The 24,383-nt window shown below is 36.0% G+C and overlaps 1 protein-coding gene across 1 annotated transcript in view; it reads right to left on the reverse strand.

Annotated features, from left to right (window-relative positions):
- The window catches only part of LOC118279527 (uncharacterized), a 165,898-nt gene that overhangs the window by 64,728 nt on the left and 76,787 nt on the right, over positions 1-24,383 (reverse strand). The window contains exon 2 of the mRNA XM_050702466.1: positions 7,179-7,320. Within this exon, the coding sequence (XP_050558423.1) occupies positions 7,179-7,320 (142 nt within the window). The remainder of the gene's footprint in view (positions 1-7,178; positions 7,321-24,383) is intronic.

A 24,383-nucleotide genomic window follows, 5' to 3' on the forward strand; every position in this document is an offset into this window, starting at 1 on the left:
CTGTTTGTAGCTATAAAGAAAATGTATTTTGTTTGCGTCAAAATATTATAAAGCATATGGAAATACATATTTTAATTTTGAGGTTCTGCTTGATGCTACATAGATTTAATAATAAAATATGTATTAAATTGAGAAATTGTAAAGAACAGACGAAAGATATAGTTGCCTAGGAGCATAAATAACTATTTAATATTTTGACTGCCAACAAAAATCTGTTGAAGGCAAATCCTCCGCTAGCGCCGGTCATTTGACCCCCGTGGCAGCCAATATGTTAAACAACCTTTTCTTTGCCTATAAATATGACTTTGACTATATATTCGCTGGTCGCTGTCAAACGACCTATCTGAAAGTCACTGAGAGGTCTATGAGCAGCAGAATATATCTTGCGGCTGACATGATGAGGATGATAGCCAGATGAGTCTAAGAACTTGAGATTTTGTTTAAAACATCTATCTGATTAATCAAGGTTTCGAAACGAACATTCCACTCACAAAACCTACGTGCAGAAGGAATCTATAGAAAAAATCTGCAAAGCATCACACGACTTACTGTTTATCGACCAGCCGTTTCCGAGTATCGTGCAGTACAGACAGATGCGCGGCATATGGTGTTCAATTGCAAACGTCCGGTTTGGTATTGTAATTTTCATTGATATATTATTGTTTTTAAATAATGACTTTTTGAGTGAAAGGTGGCAGGTGTTTACTGAAGGATAGTAAGGTTAAAGATAAGTTCGGTTTGGTTATTGATGTTTTTATAATAGGTTTGATTTTTCCTTCCTTGTAATAATTGGGTTCATTTACCCCGTTGAGTATAGAAAATTGCTTCCTTATTAAATGTTAAGATTGAGAAACTATGTTCGTCATAAGTTTACGTCGAAATAAAATGCTGCGATGTACGGGTCTGCGGACGGCAAGCAATTCATGTTTCGTGCGCCCCTCATAGAGCCATCAGACCACCACAGATGGGGCCTCTTAATTCCTTTATACCTTTTAATTCTAAATAGTGGCAAATATACCTAGGTAACTTAGCACTGGTTTCATAGGAGTTATTTTTTCGTTCATCAGAGAAACAACTCAGTTCTTTTGAAGCACAACTTTGTCCTAGGTATACTAACACAAAAAGCCTAACTTTTATCTTATGTTACTAACAACGACATAACAAAAATCAGTTATTTGTCGGATTTGTCTAGTAAAACATTATGAGTACGAGTTGACATCACATTCATTAATTCTACATAACACCCTCGTCAGTATGATTGAAGATGTGCGTTGACATTTATATTTTGTGAGAAATCGTGTATTTTCTGTGTCATCTGAAAACGTTTGTGAAACGTGTAAAAGACAGATGTATGCAGATTTTTATTTGACACAATTATGTGGATATAATTAGGTGAAATTGTGTTGCATCAATGCTTGTAGCTGTACTATAGCCATAGCGTATAGGTTTAAACGCCTTAGTATATAAAGATCCGGAGCTACGGACTACCTAGTGGGGTTACCAGGGCTCCGGATCGAAAAGCTGACACTGAGTAGGATCGGGGTGATTTTTAGTCAGTAATAGTCTGACACCCCTTACGCCTCACCCAAGGCGGGTAAAAGCATTGGATTATCTTTCCCCTAAAAAAAAAACAAGTATAGAAAGATATACTTTCGCACTAATGGATTGAAAGTAGTTAATACAACTTTTGATGCTTCAAGCAAGCTTCATGTATAAACTTAAGTCATTAGTTCCATGCAAAAACTGACAAAGTATCACCTACTAGGATCCTTACATACTTCTTTAACTTACACCACATTCATGCATCTGGTCCTACAAGCACACCGATTAAGTATTACAACTAAGTAAATTAGTTAAAATAGACGTTGAATTTAGTCAAAACATGATACTAAGGTATTTAGTGCTCAAAGGCGTCAGTCTAGACATGTTGCATCGATCGAATATAAAATAAGATTCCTTGGAATTTCGACTTATACAAAGCTGTTTATTTGCGTAGATCTCAAAATAAATTAGGGATAATTCGATATTCGATTAATTTATTAGATTAGATTTTGAGATTATGTTATTTGATATTAAATATAAGCTTATTGACTTTTAAAATTCTTAGTAGTCGGACTAATTAAAACATGGTCTATAGTGGTGTAATCTATCTACAGAAAATTAATATTATAAATGTGATAGTTTGATTAGATGTTTGTTACTCAATAACATCAGAATAGCTGAAAGAATTTATATGATATACTGCCATAGAGGTTGATCATAACCATAGGCAATGCACCTATGACTCCTTTGGTGTTGCGAGTGTCCATTAGCGGCGCTGATCGCTTACCATCAGGTGACCCAATACCACATAGACGACTACTAAAGCCTGGAATAACACATAGAGGACTTTTTGACCAAGTAACGTGATCAAGGGATGGGGTGGTTTGTTTTTAGTCAGTAAGAGTCTGACACTCCCTCTCGCCTCGCCTAAGGCAGGAGAAGACATTCGACGATTTTCGCCACTCAAAAAAGAAGTTACGTGCTCAAGACCACTGGCAACGTTTACTTTTTAAAAGAATAACTATAGGCAATTCCTACAAAGATCAACAATTCATGTTCTCATACAAATAAATAACAATAAATCGTGCTGTACAAACTGTCTAACACCCACGAAGTAAGATACAAAACTAACGAACAAAGAATACGACAAAAGTTTAGTGAAAAAAACTTCAACAAAGGTCATAGTCCTTTCTAAAAAACCTCACAAATCAGTGTCCAGATGTTTTGTTTGTAGAAGTGTGCGATTTTAAACCTTATCAGTAGAGAAATAAAGGCTTTATAAAAGTATAGATAGTTGTGTACATGATCATAAAATGATGAATGTTTGACTAGATGTGGTCCTGGTTTGGACAAAGTGATTTTTGCAAACATTGCAAGATGATTTTGTGTCGTATAAGTAAAGACGGCATTAGGAAACACAAACGATTAAAATATCAACATAATATAATGATGTTTGTTATTTCTCAAGTAGATAGACAGTAGTTACTTTACTTCAGCGAGATTCGAGTTCCATCACACTGTATTATTATACACGTGAAAGTTTGTTTGTTTGTATTATTGTCCGTCAATCACGCTGAAACAACTAAACGGATTTTAATGTAATTTGATATTCATACAGGGTATGAGCAGACTGGGTGATAGAATACTTTTTATCCCACGGGACCGCGGGCGAAGTCGCTGGCAGAAAGCTAGTAATAAATTAATAATGTAATCACCATTTCATGCCTCTTCCTGCAAATTACCATGGCTTTCTGAAATATCACAGGAATATACTATCATGCCTGCAAGTATTCCTCGAAGGGATATATCTTTACTTAACAACATAACTTTAATTTACACTTTACCAAGAAGAATCAAGCCATATTCTTCTATGCCACATCCAGTTGCCAACAACGTAAATCTACGTCATCGCCCAGCTACACGAACTACGCGACATTGACTTTTACGTCGCAAACACAAATATTAAATGTTTGATTATGATATTATGTTTGCACAACTATTTAGGGTTGGCTGTCAGCTCCTTATCATAATTATTAAACTTGGAATATTTTCGTGTTTGCTACTATATTGTAGGGTTTATAACTTCACTACGTAGGTATGATTAGTCAAGTATGAATTGAGCAATTAACAATTAAGTTTTGGATTCGTGTGCTATATGATCCTGATCAACGATTGCTTAACTTGTTTTGGCGTGAATAAGTCTTCAGAAAGATTCCTTCATAAAAAAGACACTCAACTTATTCAACCGTCCATTTAACTCCATTTCAAAAACGATTAAATCAACATGTTCGATCGTGCACCAATTCGTTGCAGACTCAAAGAAAAAAATATCGAAGACACACAACGGAACTCTTCAATAAATAACAGCACAACGTTGGAAATTGCTTCAATCGGCTTTAAAATCATTGCTTTTAACACGCCATGATTCTGTTTTAAGCGTGATAGTCGTGATATACTCTGCAATGCATACTTTTCAGATATTCACCCTCCGGCCGGGTCAATAACCGGACTGACGTAGGGTTCAGTTACAGTCTGTATCGGTATTTTTTGTGAAGATGATTAAGTACTTAATACAGCTGTATGATAGCTAGATTATTATGTCTAATTAATCTTTCTGTCTACTCCAATGGATGAAAGCACGAGCTTAGCGGGAACCTGTCTAGAAAACCGGATTCTCGAATCTGTACGATTCGTGCAGTAGGTATGAATTGAAGAAATTTTCAAAGCACTATGTCTGAATTTGTTCCTATAGTTTAGTCTTATGTTACACGGAACTAATGCGAAAATTGGCGAAAATTTTGATATGACTTAATCAGCGAACTTCAGACAAAAAACAAACTTCTTTTTGCAAGCTTGTTTATACTATGAACAGTCACGTCCAAAAGCGACAATGCTGTAGAAGTTGATCATAAGGATCAAAAGTATCTCTTTATTTAATGGACCTACATTACTTTCAACTAATGATTAACTTAAATACGGCATTAAATACTAACAAAGTAACACAGGTTACACACGACCTATTTTTTAGGACTCATCGCATCGATTTACCAGAAACGTCCTTGGCACATATCAGGGTGAGAGGGAATCGTGCAAATTTTGGGAAAACTGAATTCCGTCCGGATGATATGCCACACTCCTGGGATCCGTACGGTATATATATTTTGTCGAGATTGGCAGCCCTAGGCGCCAGCGGCAACGAAATACACATACGTTGATATCGCAAACAATTTTCGTATGAAACATTCATCGTATCGTATGAAAAAATAAAGCGAAAACCGTGTTTTTAAATGTTAAAAGGTTTACTGAAAAACAGAATATGATAGAGGTATGAAAACCAATGGCAATTCATGAAGCTAGGATTTATTCATTTCAACCTATACACCTAACTGAATTATGGACATAAACTGACTGATATTAGAAACCTGTTGTTTATTTTCTTTGAGACTGTAGCAGCAGAACTAGACTAATTTTAAATCACTAAACTGTACCCTCTATAGGATTCATTACCTCAAAAACAATTAAAATGTCTACCACCCGATTTGGGCATTCACTTCGCACTCAGCTTAATTTCAATGGAGTATCAGCTTAACCTATCAGCGGGCAGGGTGAGCCTGCCTGTCTACATTAGCCAATCAAATCAGCTTACGTCACACGGGATTAACCAACACGTCTGGCTGTCACATTCGTTGCGTGTTTCAAGAGTACATACCCACACAATGATTGGACAATCCCTTTCATTTCGTTTTGATATCATTTGCACGAGACGATTGCTTTAAAATGTTTAAGGTTTTTTTGGGTTTAAATAGTGTTTCAACTTTGCTATTTCTAACATTTAATGACTATACTCTATAGGAAGGATATATGTAGTTTGGTATGTTGCCACCACTTCAAAGTCATCATGTGTTGATTTTGATTTTCTTAGTAGCTATGAAGTCTTGGTATGCATGACTTATGTTAGTGTCCTAGAGTGGGTCTAGCAACTTTTTACATAATATGTGAAACTTTTAACTAACTGATAATTTATCATTCGAAGAACTAAAGGCCGGCATTGCTCTAGCCATAGCTCTTCACTATTCACAAACACACGCTTTTTTATAGTATAATCCGGTAAACCAGCAGACGGATCACCTGATGGTAAGCAATCGCCGCCGCCCATGGACTATAATTAATTAACATTAATTGTATAAAACGCTTTTAATTTTAATTTAATTTACTACTCAAACTATTTCCTTTTAAGTCACAAACACCCTGCAAATAGTATAAATTAAGCCATTCTGAGCATATAAATACGTAATAATCCTGGCTCCAACGTGAATCAGAGCTAACGTACAGTTTACAGTTTACAGAGAAACGACCTCACGGGTCATCGACTCAGTTAATTTAGTTCGAAAGGGAAAATACTGGCTACTGAACATTACCCGTTTGATGGCTTTTAGGGTTTATTAGCTTAAATATACTGGGTTTCATGTGTATAGTGGAATATATGTCGTTTATTGAACGGTAGTTAATGGCTATGTTAGAGAATTTTGAACCTTATTGACTAAGGTTACGTTTTGTTTAGTTGTTTTAAAGAACATGACCACAGAATACGAACATTCGAATGAAGTAGGTATATTAGGCAATAAACACAAACACTTACTCATTCTCTTTTTAAATTCAACCTAACTTGTTAGTTTACGTTACGTTAGCAATACTGTACCTTTAGTACGAGTACGAATACGAAACGAGAGCGCGTTCGGCGCTCTGATTGGCCTGTGCGAAAAAACCAACCAATCAGAGCGCCGAACGCGCTTACGTTTCGTTTTCGTTCAACGGAAAGCAAACTCGTACTAAGGGTACTGACATATATTTTCACGAACATAAAGAATAATCCAATCGTTTGAAAAATAATGAAAACGTTACACCATAACATTCATAACTCAGAATCGTTATGTAAAATACGTAATGGCTAAATTATACAAATGAAGAGGTGAAACAAAGGTAGATATAAAACACTGCAGCCACTGCAGGGGTTAAAAGCACCAATAGATATGATTTATTCGTACGTATAAAGGCGGTAGATAGTGTGAAATCGAGTTTTTCACCTGGTCTCCTTTATGGGAGAATACCTAAGTAAATTGCAATGCATTTACACTTGCTAAATAGGACTCAGTTATCAGTGGACTTCGATTAAAAGGATAGATCAGGATATCCTTAATTTCTTCATGCGATAATTAGAATAAATATTTTTTTTAAGTCTTTGACTGCCAATAGAAAAATGTTGAAGGCAAATCCTCCGCTAACGTCGGTCACCGGTGACCACCACGGCGTTCAATGTGTTAAATAATCTTCCTTTCTTTCTTTCTTTTAAAAAGGTAAAAAGAAAACATTAGCCATAAGTAAACTAAATTAAAGTAATATCTGAAAGAGTAATTTAAAATATTACCTTCCTTTAAATAAAATAAAGGACCCATAAAAAGACGTTAAACGTCGTGGCCGTGGCATAAAAACCAGACGATCGCAGTAAACACTCGAAAAGATAGCAAATAAAAAAAAAACAACATAATCTATCAAGCTACATCGCAAAATGACTGCATAATATCACGTTCGGAAAAATTCGTGTATTATACGACAAAATTATAAAATGTAGAACTTACGTTGCATGTGTATGTGCTGCTTGGGCATTTTGTAATCGGGCGGGTAACATCGTTCGTAGAAGTCTAGGTCGCTGACCTGGCATACCTCAGGCGTTGGTATTATCAGACCAGTGCCTGATATCGCCCTCTGCAGATGGTGTTCCTGTGGACAAAAATAATATTCTGTTAGTTTCATTAAGAACTTCAATAAACAAAATCGCTAGGTTCCAGTATATTTCGTTTCGTTTGGATTGGAATAATCATATTCATTGGTACCCATAGCTTAGCAGATAGTGCAAACAGACTCACTGTTTCCACCAGTACTTAGCTATGTGTTTTTATATGGAAAGATGTGCGCTATGGATCTGTGCTATGAACACCTTCCCTACATCGCATCTTCCTCGCACAGCTATATAACTTAGTATCAGTGGAAACGGTTCCATAGTTTCACAGTTTAGCCAATTATTACATCTTCGTAGCTACATAGCACACGTCTGGTGGAAAAGCACCATTAATCCTTACGAAGATACGAATGAATTTCGACCGGAGATCACGTAGAAGTGGATCAAATAAAGAAGTAGACTGCTTCAGTGAAGCAGCTCTTGGTCACCACAAAACCTTGCCATTCTATCAATCCCATTTCATTAATACATTCCAAAAATACCTACGATACCTACGTAGGAAGCTCATCGTCACCGTCATTCTTGCAATATTACATCAGACGAAACGCATACAGGATTACATAATTAGAACATTAATATTACTATTAGGTTTCGTAGCGCATTTGCAAACTGGATGCTTCATTCTGAATCGTCGGAGAATACAAATTAGGTGGTGCAAAGGGAAGGTAGCTAAACTCTATTACGACAGTGGATAGAATTATGAGAAGTATAGATAGGAATATTCTGTGATTAATTAAATAAAAATAAATATTTTTATGTCGTGGTAGAGAAAGATGAGGGTGCGGGCTCGAAATCTGCCAACATCAAGTACCAATGTGACTTTTTCCGAGTTATATTATGTACTTTCTAAGATTATTTAGACACCACTGACAAATGGTGAAGGAATTTGGTTAACAGTGGACACTACCATAGACTGTTGATGTGAATATTCTAACATTGGAGTTGGCTGCGCTGCATAGCTGTCTGCTTATAAATATGGATCCTGATGTTACTTGAAACTAATAGAGCTTTTCTCGAATAGTTCAGAGTAAGTCGCAAGTTTCAGTGAATTTAATATCCTAGCATATAGGTAAGAGCATACATTAATGTTTTGTCAACAATTACTTAAATAAAAATTCTACTGCATAATCACATTCTGAAATTATGAAATGAAACCAATGATTCCTTAACAAAATCAGACAAAGAGACTACAATAAAAAATAGAAATAGGTACTCATAATTTTTCGATAGATCTTTCTTTACATTATAACTTAGTATTCGGAGAAACGCCTAAATAAAATCTATGCGTCTCATAGGAATTGCTCAGATTTCTTTTAGGGTTTGAGAATGTAACCAAAGAAAGCTTTTAAATAGTTATTGTAAGAAGAAAATATATATGGACAATCCTTTTACATGTTTTATGAATCAATTTAAACATAGATTAGGTTAGTATTTGTATTGAAAGAACGTATTGATACCAAGTTTTTCTCAATTCCTAGATGGCAACTAAGAAAAAGACTTGCTGGCGAAAAGAGTGGTACTTCCAGCTGAAAGGAATTTTCCAGAAAAACTTGCTTCAATAGAATAGAATCATTAACTTACGTCATACTTAATCCGATTAGCCAAGAAACTAAGCAACGAAAGCGCTTACTATAATTAAAATAAATTGCCACCTAAGAAAGGGAGGGGTGTTTTTTTTATAATGTTTTCATTTCATATTGAAAAGAGGTATTTCTTTGTAGAGGTTTAAGGCGATTAGGGTCTAAGATATTATAACCTTTATGAAAAAAAGTAAAAGGATATTTTTAATATAGAAACTGGATTTTCATATAAAGAAATTGGACTAAGCACTTTTATATTAAACGTAAAGGTCTTGCTGAACCGTAGTTAGATTTTCTAGCTAAGGACCTATTTCACTAGAAATTCACCTTTGGAGATCTCTTTGTAAAATTATGAGCAGACTATAACACGCATAAATCATAGCTTATACTGCCACAAGCAAATCTTACAGTTACCAGAACCGCTTACAGATTAAAAATTTGAGGAAAGCTAAGGGTCGGTTCATCATCATCATCATCATCATCAGCCGAGAGACGTCCACTGCTGAACAAAGGCCTCCTCCTTAGTCCTCCACGTAGAACGACAAGCCGGGTCGGTTCATATCTGACGTAAAATACGTCGAACGTATCATCGGTTGTCGGTTGAGTGTGAAAGGCCAATTTTTTTTCTATACATTTATCTGTTCTGACGTTACGCGACCGATGATACGCGACGCAAGATCTTCAGACATGAACCGACCCTAAAGGATGAGGGATGTACAAAACTGAGAAGTATGACAGTACTAGAGTAAGACCTATACCCAGCACTGGGTAAGTCCAGAGGCGCTATAAGTATACCGGTCTTTTGGGGATAAGAAATTTAGCAGGGGTTGGTAATACGAGGGATTGGGACCGCTGGTAACCTCATTCGCACAACGAAACACAACGCGAGCGTTGTGTTTTCAGTTTTAGGTGAGGCCGTGGTATCACTACGGTCGAGCTAGAAGACTCATCATATCATGATATCATAGCTGCATAAAACCACTTTTTATCTTCGACAACCGAAGTATTACATAGTAAAGCTTCAAGGCTAAGTACTCATACAACAGCATACATACATCTGTCAACACGACTTGGAAACGTTCCCACAAGTCGTCAGCATCTCGAATCCGCATCGTGACGTCACCGTTCCGATAGAATAGATAGAACTATGACAACACTGCGGTAATATTGATAAGGTATCGATATGTGTGTGATTAGATCACTGATTATGTTGATGATGATGGTGTGAATTTTGTTTTTCGAGTATTTTTTGCGAGGAAACGTTGGTTATATTTTATTGAACAGTATAAACGTTGTGGTTATTAGACATATACTTTTTTCTAGAGGGGAAAATCATCCAATGACTTCTTCCTTGGACGAAACGAGAGGGAGTGTTAGACTATTACTGACTAAAACTCACTTCAATCCTATTCCTGCTTCGAATCGAAGTCCCGGCAACATAGGGTAACCTCCAATTCTATAAAGTTCACAGGAAACTCTCCTTTTTGTAAATAAAGTTAGAATTCCTCTGCAAAACTTTATCATTCCACATTCTTCACCTAGCTTACCCAAGTTTTAAGAAAACAAACACAAGTATATTAACCTTTTATTGTATGAGTCGTTAAACAAGAAGGCAGATCACCTCATGGTAAGCAGTCACCGCTGTTCATGGACACCCGAAACACCAGAGACAAGTGCATTACAACATGTTACTATAACACTCCTACATCAAAGAATTAAAAACAAAATACCTCTAACACTCACATCACAACAAAACTGTAACAATAAATCTACGTTCCCATTTTTTATTTTCTATATAAATCTAGGCACGAAATGACCGTAGTCTATATTTTTAATCAAGTCCATACAATTTCTAACAGAAATAACTGACCCAAACTCCTGGCTGGCACGCGATACCACGGCCAATTTCACCCGAAGCGAAGGTGACTTAGCATTCGCAGGGGCCGTTCGCGTCATGTCTTCTTTAATTTAAGTAAAAGAAAGTATCGGTATGTTGTGATTGGTTTTGTTAATGAATGGAAGACATGCGTTTATTGGAAACCGATTTAAAATATAGAAAAGAAGAAAGAAACAAAAAGCATTTATTTGACAGTAGACATGCACACAAATATAAAAGATTATAAAAAACATATTATACAGAATTATACGTGGAGGACTAAGGGGGAGACCATTGTTCAGCAGTGGACGTCTCTCGGCTGATAATGATGAAGATACTGAATAATAATATAGATCATACATCCGTCTGATACATTCGAGATTAAAATATTTTTAAGAGGATTAAATGGCCATCTATTCTCCATAAATCCATAACCAATTAAGGGTTCTACTAAATTCTCAATTATTCTCTTTATCAAATATTTAAGACACAATGTGCCTGCCCATTTCAACTGCTATAAATATTCACACACTACGGCCTTCCAAGTACTGTAAACCCATACATAGACCGCCTTTGGCAAGCGTAGACTAAGCTTAGCCAAAAACCAATACCTACATTTAATCAACAAGAACAGTTTTCTATTACAAAATAGAGGATCAAATCAGAACAACTACAATATGCCCCTATCAGATAGACCATTAACAAAGCCCCCATGCAATTTACTATCATAACAAATAAACAAACAAACAAATAGCCTTCTAATCAGTAAACACTACAAGTTCTACGCTTAACTTGGTCATAGGAAAAACATGAATTCTCTCTCAACTTACCCTCATTAACGAAGAAGGGAATTGAATTAAGGCGAGCCTACCGAAAACACATTCGGAATTTATTATGAACGTTGTTTTAGGTAAGGCAGGTAAATATTGTGTATTATGAAGATATTTCTTAGTAAAATCTTAGGTAGGTTTTTTTTGCAGTGGCTTCTCCCGCCTTGGGCGAGGCCAGAGGGAGTTTCAGACTCTTACTGATTAAAAACCACCCGTTCCTACTCCTGCTTTTCGAGCCGAAACCCCGATAAACCCGTTAGGTAGTCCGCAGCTCCAAAATCATAGGTAGGGTATGTCTTAAAACTATGACCAGCCCAGCGGTTGTGGAGAACAGTACCTACTCTCAAAATTTTCGGTGACCTGACGAAGTCGTTTAAGCCCCTGCTAAAATCGACGGCATTTTTGGGAAACTTGATCTAAAAAATGTCTTTATTAAGCAGTGCACGTAATCTGGCTGTTGTAATTATATCGATTGAATGGTCGTCTAAAGTATTATTTCCTTTTAGAAGCGTTACTTAAATAGCAGATTCTGCAAAAGACCCTTATGTACAACAACAAGTTCACCTCCTCACTTGAGAACTGGTTAAAATTGTACATTTAATATCTGTAGTACCTCTGTGTACTCCTTCGGGGCATTATCTTATCTCCTGATAAATGTAGCTGTTGATTAACTGCCTCGTAAAGGGACTTCTGTGAGCGTACCCAGAAAGGTTCTAATTACCGTGTCGATCAAATTACTCTTGGGATTTTGGACTACCGATTTTCTTAATAGCGCCATGAAGCGGGTTTATGCTTGTCATTTAATAAAGTAGCTTCTACCTATTTTTTTGCGTATGATTGAGAGGTTGGAATAAAACAAATATTACTCTATAGACTATGATTTATCTCTGTGTCAAAACAGATTGTTTACTGGTCCCAGTGGGACTGAGTAGCAAAGAAATATAGATTCAGCCGTACCTTAACCATTTATTATTCCAGTAGGATAAAATAATAACCTCAAAAACTGGGTGAAACAATACCACGTCAATACCAATCAAAGGCAGTTTCCATCAGTCCAAAATCTACAATAAATCACGTAAACGTTTTGCTAATAAATAAAATAAACATCCACAAAACAAACGAAGGCATTTTCCATTCGTATACACCAATAAAACTGACCCGAATTCAGCGTGGCAGTCAGTTTTATCAATGAAAATTAATGGTCCACATAAACCACTGTGATCGTGGCAATCCCCTAAAACTAACCCTAGCCGATAAATTGATGCGGTTCCCGGTTATTTACCCTTTAGAACCTTTCAATTAATCATTTAAATACCCATTGTCTATTTGTTACTTTTCCTGTCTTTGTGAACCTCTATTTGTCTTGGGTAAACTGTCTGAGACTTAAGTCGAAGGAATCTTATAGATTCTGGTATTTTGTGTTAGTAAAGTATAACATGACCGTTGTAATTGGCCAAAATAGTAGCCTGAGGTACACCAACAGTGTATTTCATACAATTACCGAGAATTTCCGGAGCAAAACGAGGGATATTATTTTTTTAACCCCAAAAAGAAAAATAACTTATATTGGGCAGTCGCCAAGATATAAAAGCGTTTTGATTTAACGCACAAAAAATACATCGATACCTATACATTGTCGCACATTATACGCACACACATATTTACTATCAAAACAGTGTAGCGTAGAGATAAGACGATATGAATGGACCGTGCATACCTACTAATGCTTTATCATCCCACGCGTTCAATCTGCTATAATAACCAGCGGTCACAAGATACTGTGTACCGTACAATCGATAAATTTGAATCATGACCTGCTTTGACTATAAATCGTTTGAAGTAATTGACTAACATGGTTAGGTTAGATATTGTATTGTATATTTATGGGAATGTCGACAGTAAGAGAGTAAGCTTAAGGTGAGTCATAATTAAAAGGTGTCGATTGTACCTATCCATTACTTTTTACCTGTCGTTGTTTATATAATATTTGTACATCTAATGCACGCTACACTTACCTTACGTATTTAACTGTACAGTACCTTATCGTATCGTATATTAAATACGTAATAGTATCATATACGATAATCTTAAGGTGTGTAGCCGTTATAAGTAATCGAATGATAAGCGAGACTTTGTAGCATTGCAGCTGATGCGCAAATGCGACTTTCTTAAAAAATATATGATACATAAGTCAATTATTATGTTATTGGCTTACTCACGTAACTGTTTGACGAGGAACTCGACTAGTTTCAAGCCATATTAGAGGCTCATATTCATTGAGTAGCAGCGCGACAATCGCTACGTCGTATGTCGCAGATGTTCATGAGCAGCAGCTCATGAACATGAGCTTCTAGCGTGGCTTGAAATTAGAAACTAGTCGAGTTCCTCGTCAAACAATTACGTGAGTAAGCCGATATCATAATAATTAAATTAGTATGTCTCACGAAAGTTATAATAAAAAGACATATAAGTCCCTGAACATAAGAAACATGGGTACATACATAATATATTCACCTTTTAGTACCTGTATATATCTACTTATACGTCTGAAAAGATGACAGACAAAAATAGTTTGCGAACAAACTTTTTGCGAAGGGTATCCGTCGGGTTCAAACGCGTAATACTTCCGAGCCTCCGACCCGGCTCCCTTTAAGAGGGACGGAGGAAGAGTAAATATAATAAATAATATGTAACAAGCCTCTCAAGAACGTCTCGAGAGTTAGGATTTGTTGGCGATTGAAATAGAAAGACTGTACGGTCTGGCGCTTGCAATTTTCTTGTAAATGATTTGTATGTTTACTTTGTTTATCTTTTGATTTAGAGTCATTGGGGAGGTCTGTGTTTAGCAGTGGACATCTTGTGGCTGATATGATGATGATGATGATCCTTTAACCTTTGCGTATTTAGGGAACAGAGAGTAAAGTTCCTTAAGAAAAGGAGGATTCTCCGACCAGGTGAGATGATCGTGCCTGGCGGGCTTTCTGCCCAACTGTTGTTCGTTGGGATTTTCTATCCATGTTTATTCGCATTTAAACTTCATAATGTGCGATGTAGGATTAATGACGTTATCCGTCGATCGACTATGTGCGACTTCTATCACCTGTCACTTGTCATGTCGCCACACCTGCCTGTTTTTCTATTCATATTTCGTTACTCTATTTAAATTAAACCCAATAGCTACTAAAAACATATCTAGTGTATGTTTTCACCAGTAAATAAAAAATAAGTTATGAATAATTAAGTACCGTAGACAAAGCAGTGTGGGCGGAAAACTAATAAATACCAACATACTCCCATTTTTTTAAATTATCTGTGGGAAAATGGGTGCCTAGGGACTTAAGGCAGCCGTTAATGTTATTTACGGAAGAGTTGTATCGAATGAGAATGGATCGTAACATAGGTAGAGGGTGCTTGAGGTGAACAGGCGTCAATCGGATTGGTAATGTATTGAAAGAAGGGTAAAATTAAAAGTAGCTGAAGCCAAAGCTGATGTATGGAGAGAGAGAGGTCTTATCAGGGCACTTTTATTCTTTCTACGTTTCACGTTTTAGTAATACAACGAGAACACAATATCTGTACTGTAGAAGACTTTTTAGTACTTACTTTAGAACCGTACATTATTTTAACGTATGAAAGCAACTCCTGGATACAATATCAGACATCATACTGAGAATGTTGACATTAAAGCATAGTTAAAGGTTAGTTTTCCACCTGAGATGTGCTATGTAGCTATACTACGAAGATGTATTAGCTAAGCTGTGAAACTATGTGACCGTTTCCACTGATACCAAGTTACGTAGCTCTTATAAAACTATAAAAATGAAACTAACCAAACTTTCGCAAAATCAATACAAACATAATACCATAACATTTCGAGTCCATCATCGTACAGTTCGCTGAATCGTGTCGGTAATTGAACTTAGGCGAGTACGGTCCAACGCATACGACCCGTCGGGTACCAAATGGAAGTTGTTTGGGTTCTCGCAAGATTACCAGGCGGAAATGAGAGTCTTGTTAGGGGAGAATACTTGGAAGAAATCTCAAGTTTCCTTCATTATTGTGTTAATAAGAAACGAGTGTATATGTATGAAGTGAAGTTTGGCAGGGAATTAAGGAAGGCAAACACATATTACACAGAATATGTAATGTTGTGTAAGACCTTCGGGATCAAGAGCCATTCGATTTTCGCAGTAGCGTATTGGCAAAAACTGACAAAACTTTATATACCTCTATGGCGACACATGACAAGTGACAGATGACAGAAGTCGCACATAGACGGTCGTCATAAATACTTATAAAGTTAACATACGAATAAATATGAATAGAAAATCCTAACTAACAACAGTTGTGCAGAAAGCGCGCCGGCCACGATCACCTCGCCTGGTTGGAAGATCCTCCTTTTCTTAGGGTACTTTTCTCTCTACTCCCTAAACCTGTTAAAGCACACAAAGAAAAAGTAAAGCGCAGTTTATTTCCATAACTATGCATATTTTCTAATTCATCTCGTTACTTCTTTCATTCTTCGATAACCTGAACCTTATCATCTCATCAAAAATTGTGAAACTGTATAACCTTTTAAGTATTCACAAAATAGGCACCTAAAAAACTTCAAACAAAAATACTTTGTTCTAAATAAAGAGTTATAAAAGCCACACCACGAACGATGGAAACCAATAGCAGATAGCAGAATAAAATAATATAAACACAACTTATTCTTTTCCATTAGGTAGAAATATAATTTCTATTGGAATTACCTGGAACTCGGTTACTTTAAAAAACTAAGTCCAAGCAATAATGGCAGTGAAATGAAAGAAAAAGTGTATAAAGCCGTTGCTATAACTGAGTTCTGCAAGTAATGGAAAATATTTTATGAGCGTACTAAGGTCGGTTTTGCACCAGAGATGTGCTATGTAGCTATGCTACTAAGATGTTAAAGTAAAGTTTTGATGTTATATTTATAGTTCTAAAGTTTAAAATGTAGTTAAGTGCATATGGGTGATTTTCCACCAGTAATGTACTATGTTTATATGCAGCTATGCTGCGAAGATGTAATAACTAAGCTGTGAAACTAGGTGACCGTTTCCACTGATACTAAGTTATGTAGCTGTGCGAGGAAGATGCACAGCTCGAGTATGCGATGTATCGATAGTAGGAAGCCATCCATAGCACGCACCTTTCCATATAAAAAACATAGCTTAGCTGAGTCCGTTTCCACCAGTGTTAAGCTATGTGTACCAATGAATATAATTGGTGGAAGCCAAACACATCCACAGCAACGTAGCATAGCACATCTCTGGTGGAAAAGCATCCTAAGTCCGCCTCGGTCGTCCGGTGGTTAGAAACGTGCTCTAGCGTAAAAGTATTATACGTATTGACGTTTTCAATTATGAGGAAAGGGGTGGTTTAGATTCTTACATTGTAGTACATAGTACACAGCAGCGGTTTACTTTTCATCAGTTATTTCTTATATTACGAGTTTCATACAGTATACATTTTTAACAGCTCACACATAGTACCCACTTAGTTTTAAGACCAATATTCGTGATGCTTAGCGACTGAGGTGCTCTCTTTTGTGCCTTTAGTCTTAAGTAATTTTGTCTCCTGCATTAAATTCACTATTTAAGTGAAGGGAAGTGAAAACTATCGTTTTTTTTTTCTTATCCTCTAATAATATCATCTGATTTATTTTATTTCGTCGTGAAGAGACATTCATATCCCTGGGACGCTCTGGACTTCAATATTTTAATGTTTTCATGGTTGTATCTTACTTCTAGATCCTGGCTTACCGGAGCTGCAGCGGTTTTGGGAGATTGCGGCGGACTTGTCCAATAATTAAAAAAAATACACTTTCTTTTGTACGAAGGGATAAGTAAAAATACTATATATTAAATACTGTTCACCAACGATTTTCATCAGTTACGTTATCTATATATTAATACGTGATGCAAAAACTTTGGACCTCTTTTTACGATAATTGCGCGGACGTAGGAGCATAAAATTTGGTACACTTATAGTTTATGTGTAGGAAAAGTGTAGAACGCTAATATTTTTCAAAAATAATGCTTATAAAGTACATTAAATCAATAAATAAAACATTACACACACATGCATAGTATCTGATCGTATTTGACAAAACGTCAAAATCGATAGACATTGCGATGATATTCTCACGTCTCATATGAAAAGAGTTTTATAAAAGAGTTTGAGTTAAATAAAAATTATCCTTCAACGTACGTTAAGTGGTATTGTAAATTAAATCATATATGGTCGAATTTCGGCCACTAGGCGACCACTAGTCAATAGTAATAAACAAAGTTATTAAACCAGTTCCTGTAGTTAATCTTTAAAGAACAGACAGACTTTGACGCATATTGATAAAGCTATTTTTACTACTACTAAAGTGATAGTCTTATCTCAGGATCAATTTATATTAAAGCGAAGTTTTAAAAGTAAAATTGTAACAATATTGAGTTTATAGCGCGCAATAGTAAGACTAACGAGTCCGCGCACACCCCATCCCTAACCCGACGCTCGGCACGAGTCCGCGCCCGCGCCGCCACCGCCCCTAACCGCCAGTGACGCGAGTACAGTACGATTGAGCGCACGTACGCTCCTGCCGCGCGCCGAGTAGGTTTTCTTCTAAGTATTAGTATTGTTCTTAATCTGTACAAGTTGTGTAATTATTTACTATAATAATTAAACGGTCGTTATAATAAATATTTATTGAGTTATTCACTCCCTCGACCTATAACTTCTGATATCGAATACACTCCACTATAGGGTGACTAAAATCCTGATTTGACATTGATATAATGAATGACAAAGTAATACATTTATCCTATTTCCATACATTGATTTTTCTATGCCTTTCAACTAAGGTATAGATAGATAGCATGTCTCTAGTAGGAAATGTCAAGAATGTCCGAGAAAAATGTCTACTGATAAGGGCTGCATTCCTTATAACAATAATTAAGAAGATACGAGAATGCATAGCAAAAATGAATCAATGTTAATAAAGTGAAAAAGATATTTAAGCCAAAAACAATTTGACTAATTCATCTGTCCCTATAGGAGACAGGTGTATCGACACAATTATTATAATTTATGCAGATATTACTGTTAAAAATTTTCTCGAAAAAACGAACAAATACACCATTTCCCAACCAATTTCGTTCGACTAAAAGCTAATCAAAAGAGATCACTTTACCGGGACATCCGCTGACGATCCCCTACGGAGATCTGAACAAGAAGCGTCCCACCTAATCAATACGTTCCCGGTCCTGTTTACCATAAAATAGAAAGTAGATACTACGGGTACATTTGCCGAGACTGGTGCAGTGTCATCGACCTACGTCATCGGAGTGTAAACCACAGAATAAGGATGGCAGGCGGGGCTTAACGCTCCGTTACATTTCTCCTGCGCGTGTATTCTGTTACGTCTAGATATTTTTTCTTGAGGGAATGGTAAGATGGGGTTTTAAATTGAATGATAGTGTTACTTGATAGTCTAGACAGGTTCTCAATAACACTAAGAAGATTTTTAATGCACTTATTTCTTCAGGAACATGTTAGTGTAAATTTTAGGGATGTTTTGATTACGAGATTCAAGTCCACATTATCACCTCTCATGATACATATTCTCAAAATATTATTTTAATAATTTCAATGTGTATATTTGTTAGATCGCTCGATATATTATTAATTTCCTGATAAATAAAGTCTTTAACAAGTACTAATAAAATCAGTATACACGTGTATCTACTGAAATAACGTTTTATTTAAAAATGTAGAGTATACAGAAGGAATAAATTAGCGCAGTTTGCGGAACAAGATAAACCATAATCCAGTTCTTATACTCTGCGGGATAGAAAGAATTGTTTTGCTGCAGAGAGATATAACATTTTATGTTAAAGTTTTATATAATAGTGAAATGTTCAGCGGAGACTGCATTTAAATAGGGATATTTTATAAACTTACCACCGAAATAATAACAGATCTTTGGATCGTTGAAGTTTTTGACAAATGATCTATAGAGCTAATTTAATGTCAAGAATCGCTCTTGATATCTCGAATCTGAACTAAAGTTTTGGATTGAGATCAGTCATTAACACTTTAAACGTCACGGGGGTCATCGGTGACCGACGTTAAGGATTTGCCTTCAACAGTTTTATAACTTGCAGTTAAAGACTTAACTTATAAAACAACTTGCATAGGACTATAACAAGATAAGAGTTCTTCTTTTTCTTCTTCTAAAGAAGAATTAGCAATACACTTTCGTTATCACTCTGTAAATATTTACTACTTTCAGGGAGCATTTAAGTAAGGAACAATTTTCCAAATTATTCAACGTGAATCTAATTACAGACACCATCAGACGTCTCTCTACAGTGTCTACTACAGATTAAACGCTGTCTTTGTCTTTCTATATAAAAGAAAAGAGGACAAAAGATAGATATAAAGTAGCACGAAGTATACGGGGTGTCGTATAAACTAAGTTTCTTCTTTATATTGAATTAAGACTTAAGAGAAAATGTATCAACTTCGCTAAGACTTGCTAAAAGCAAGGGTAATAATTGAAAATGTTCATTAAGCTGAAGATATTGTAGTTCGGTTTTAAACTTATGAAAGTCATAACACGACACCCTTTACTCTCAGAAAGTATAAGCATAGTTGCACTTACACGTAATATTATCGTATTACCCACTCGAAAGCTGTGGGTTACCGGGGATCCGGTGCGAAAAAGCAGTAGGAACTGGGTGAGTTTTGTCAGTAAGAGTCTGACACTCCCTCTTGCCTCGCCCAACGCGACAGAAGTTATTGAATGATTTTCCTCTCATAAAAAAGGATATGTCGAATAACCACAACGTTTATGCTGTTTAATAAAATATTACAACAAAAGATTCCTTGCAAAAAATTCTCGAAAAACTAAACTCTCAATCCAGTAAGAGTCTGACACTGTGTGAGAAGTCATTCGATGATATCCTCATAAAAAAAAAACTCATCATCCACTTTTCAAGTACCATTTAGCGAGCCTAACCTATTGTCATAGACGTGTATTATGGGGTACTGGCAAACGAGCAGACAGATATTAAATCACCTGATATTAAGTACTAAGCGCCGCAAATCGACACCCAACATCAGAAGAGTGTAATAATAGGCAGACACCGACAAAATCTATTAAAATTAATTATAGAATACTTAAACAAGATCAAACAAAAAACGGTCCCTAATAAAAATTTCGTCTTAAAAATATATTTTCAAACGTCCTCATCGCCCTCTCGACCTACATAGATATTTTGTTGTTAGGCAACGAAGGTCAAACGTTCTAAGTCCCTTAACATTATAAGGTTTCTTCTTTCGTGTTGAAATTAGCTAATAATTGTGTAGAAACGGTCTCTTGTGTTGTGTGTATTGTCTAATCAAAGAATATTAATGGTTACCAAGAATCTACAAGGTAAACTTATTTATGACTTATGTTTACTTTTATTTTTGAATGGGGTAGGGGGGCAAACAAGCAGCCTTATCAACTGATGGTAAAACATCGCCGTCTATGGACACTCGAAATACCAAAGCAGAAGGGAGTTACGTGTGTTGCCGGCCTTTTGGATTGTGTCTCTATCAGAAACCACACTCTGGTTTAGTTATAACTTTCGTGAGACACACTAAACTAATTATTATGTTATCTGCTTACTGTAGCAGCGCGACAATCGCCGCGTCGTGTGTCGCGGAATGCTGCTCATGAAAATGAGCCTCTAGGATGGCTTGAAACTAGTCGAGTTCCTAATCAAACAGTTACGTGAGTAAGCCGATAACATAATAATCACTCTGGTTTTCTATGAGGCTCAAGTAAAAGGCCTTCGCGCTTAATTTAAATTTTCTGAACATCATCAACTCGATTAAAACAAAAAAAGTAACCATGACATGATACAATACCGAGTTACAAGCGAATTTTATCGCGTAACGATGTTGCAGCAACGAGTTGCGTAACCTAGCTATAAAAAGAAATTTCGTCCTCAAATGTAACCGAGCCTTTATTACAATTAAGTACGGAACAAATTAAGAGTAATTACGGCTTAATGAGAAGTCTTATAACTGTTTTCATTATGGATTATTTGTGTCACGAATAGAAATTACTTTTTTGGGAGACGAATTTATATAAAAATGTAATTACATTAGGGAAGTATTTGTGATGTAATTTTGACGATTTAATTCGTGTTTTTGTGTGTTTAATGTGTTCATCATATTTAGTAAAGAAGAATATTGTCACAAAGCTTTTAGTATCGTTTTATAACAAGGATCTCAAGGATAAGTTTATCACGAGAATATTAACTTAGAACATAGATTATACGCATCCTGAAATGAATCTATTTTCAATTTACATATTTTAGAAATAGGTAGATTGAAAACAGATTCTTTCACTCGACTACATGGGGAAAACAGTCCATTATATTCCAAACCAGACCAAAAATTACGCATGCTACTAATAGGACACTCTGTCATTCATTAAGTTATGTCCTAATTTCCTAAATGAGGTGATCTAATTCCTCATAGCCTAAATACTTGCTATGAAAGAAAGCATTGACAAGCTAAGATTGAAAGCAGAACGTTAGATACTTATATGTGATCGATTTTCTTCTCACAAAGGCAGATGACAGTGGCCAGTCGAGAGGTCCATTATTGTCCAACATATTGAAGTGAACTTAAGCCTTAAGCCCTTATTGTTATAGAAATAAGGTTGGTTTTAAGTGCTAAATTAAGATATCGTAACTGTAGCTTGTTAGCTCTTTAAAACACAACATTTCATTAGTTTTCTGTTGTACATAAGCGTACGTATTAACTAATAGAGCAGATATTCATCTATCCGTATTCGAAACTACATCAAAATCAGTTCAGTAGTTTCGGAGTGAGTATAACAAGCACGCATTGAACATTGCAAACAATTTACTACTTTTTTATGGTATACATCGGTAAACGAGCAGACGGATCATCTGACGGTAAGCAATCGCCACCGCCCATGGACACTCGAAACACCAGATGCTATACAAGTATGTTGACTACCTTTTGGGACTTGAAAATTACATCATACACGTCTTAATTCTCATAGTTTCTACATCACGCCAATTTTCATCAAGGATACCCCTTAGCATAAAACTAACGTAACATAATAATAAGTACCTACACAGTTACCGATAAAGTTTCAACTATCACATCGTGTTTACTCGACCGTGGATAAAACCACGTTGGATAAGTCTTTCAACGCAAACTATGTACAAGTATGACTCAATCTTGGAGTTTATTCTTATCCACATTCTCTTATCTTTGGAAGGTTGATCACGACCGCAGTTACCATTAAGGGCTCAGAGAATAAGCGATAAAATTATGTAGTAAACTCAAGTTTTACCGTGTCATGTTGAAGGTAATATTGGGCATATTTTTCCTTGAGAAGCGAAAGTAATTGGTGAAAATTTTGCGTTCTTTACATAACTAATCTGATCTCGTTTTTGCTAATTACTTTTTACAATTAACTTGAATGTCTCTTGTCAATTCTTCTCACATTTTTGCAATTAAATCAAAACCTTTCATAACAATTTCCCATTTAATGAAACAATCTCTGTACGAAACTCAAAAACCATGTAAAGGCCACTTAACAAAAAAAAAGAAACAAAAGCACATTTCGGGAGCACAAATAAAAACACAGGAACTCACATTAAATAAAGTCTAACAGCGTTCCCGGAACAGAGCAGCCATTATTCTTTGTGAATAATCGTTTTTACCAACAATATATCACTTGGAAATTATGAAAGTCAACATACTGGCATGAATTAGGGCCGGAGCGCTATGCTATGCTAACTTAGTCAACTGGTATTTTTTGGGGGAATTGGCCTAGTTTATGCTTTTATAACTTGTTATTTTGTACGATTTATTTTATCAATTCAGCAAAAAGCCCTGTCAATTCTAATAAAAGTTGAAGGTTGAGAAATGATAGGGGCATTTCTTATCGTTCAAGTTTTATTTGCGTAAAACCAAATCATAAAACCGCTATAGATCTGGAAGCTCGCATTTATCTTTGCACTTTTTTAAAAAGGGGGAATATCATTCAATGACTTCTCCCGCCTTGGACGACGCGAGAAGGAGTATCCAGACTCTTACTGACTAAAATACACCCCGTTCCTACTCCTGCTTTCCGAGCCGGAGCCCCGGTAAACCCGCTAGGTAGTTATCTCAGCCCAATAAAATTATTTTAACTATTGTAACATGGATTGCATTCTATTTTTAGCAACCAAAATACTATAAATATAACAAAACTATCAATAGAACTCCCTAAAATGCTTTACAACACTTAAACCTCAACTTCAAGTCACATTAAGTACACCAATGAACCACATTTTTTTTTTTTTTATGGAATAGGAGGCAAACGAGCAAACGAGTCACCTGATGGTAAGCGATCAACAACATACATACATACATCAACCCTCCTTCAATCCCTAACCACAAGTAATAGCAAAAACATCCAACTCCATGAAAGATTTCCCCTCCATTCATTCTTTAATCCCCATAAGCGAAACGCGTGACAAAACAACGCATGTTACGTATTTCTAAAACACCCTACTTACGAAAGAAAATAGAGGACGAAAAATTATTAATATTATGTAAAGCTACGCCAGACTACCTCGGGACCCTTACGATACCTATTAGCATTTTCAAATTGAGACCAGCTTTGTTTTCTTTGAATAATTCCCGCTAATTTGTGTTTAATT

This window comes from Spodoptera frugiperda, chromosome 22, assembly GCF_023101765.2.
Source record: "Spodoptera frugiperda isolate SF20-4 chromosome 22, AGI-APGP_CSIRO_Sfru_2.0, whole genome shotgun sequence".
Taxonomy (NCBI): domain Eukaryota; kingdom Metazoa; phylum Arthropoda; class Insecta; order Lepidoptera; family Noctuidae; genus Spodoptera; species Spodoptera frugiperda.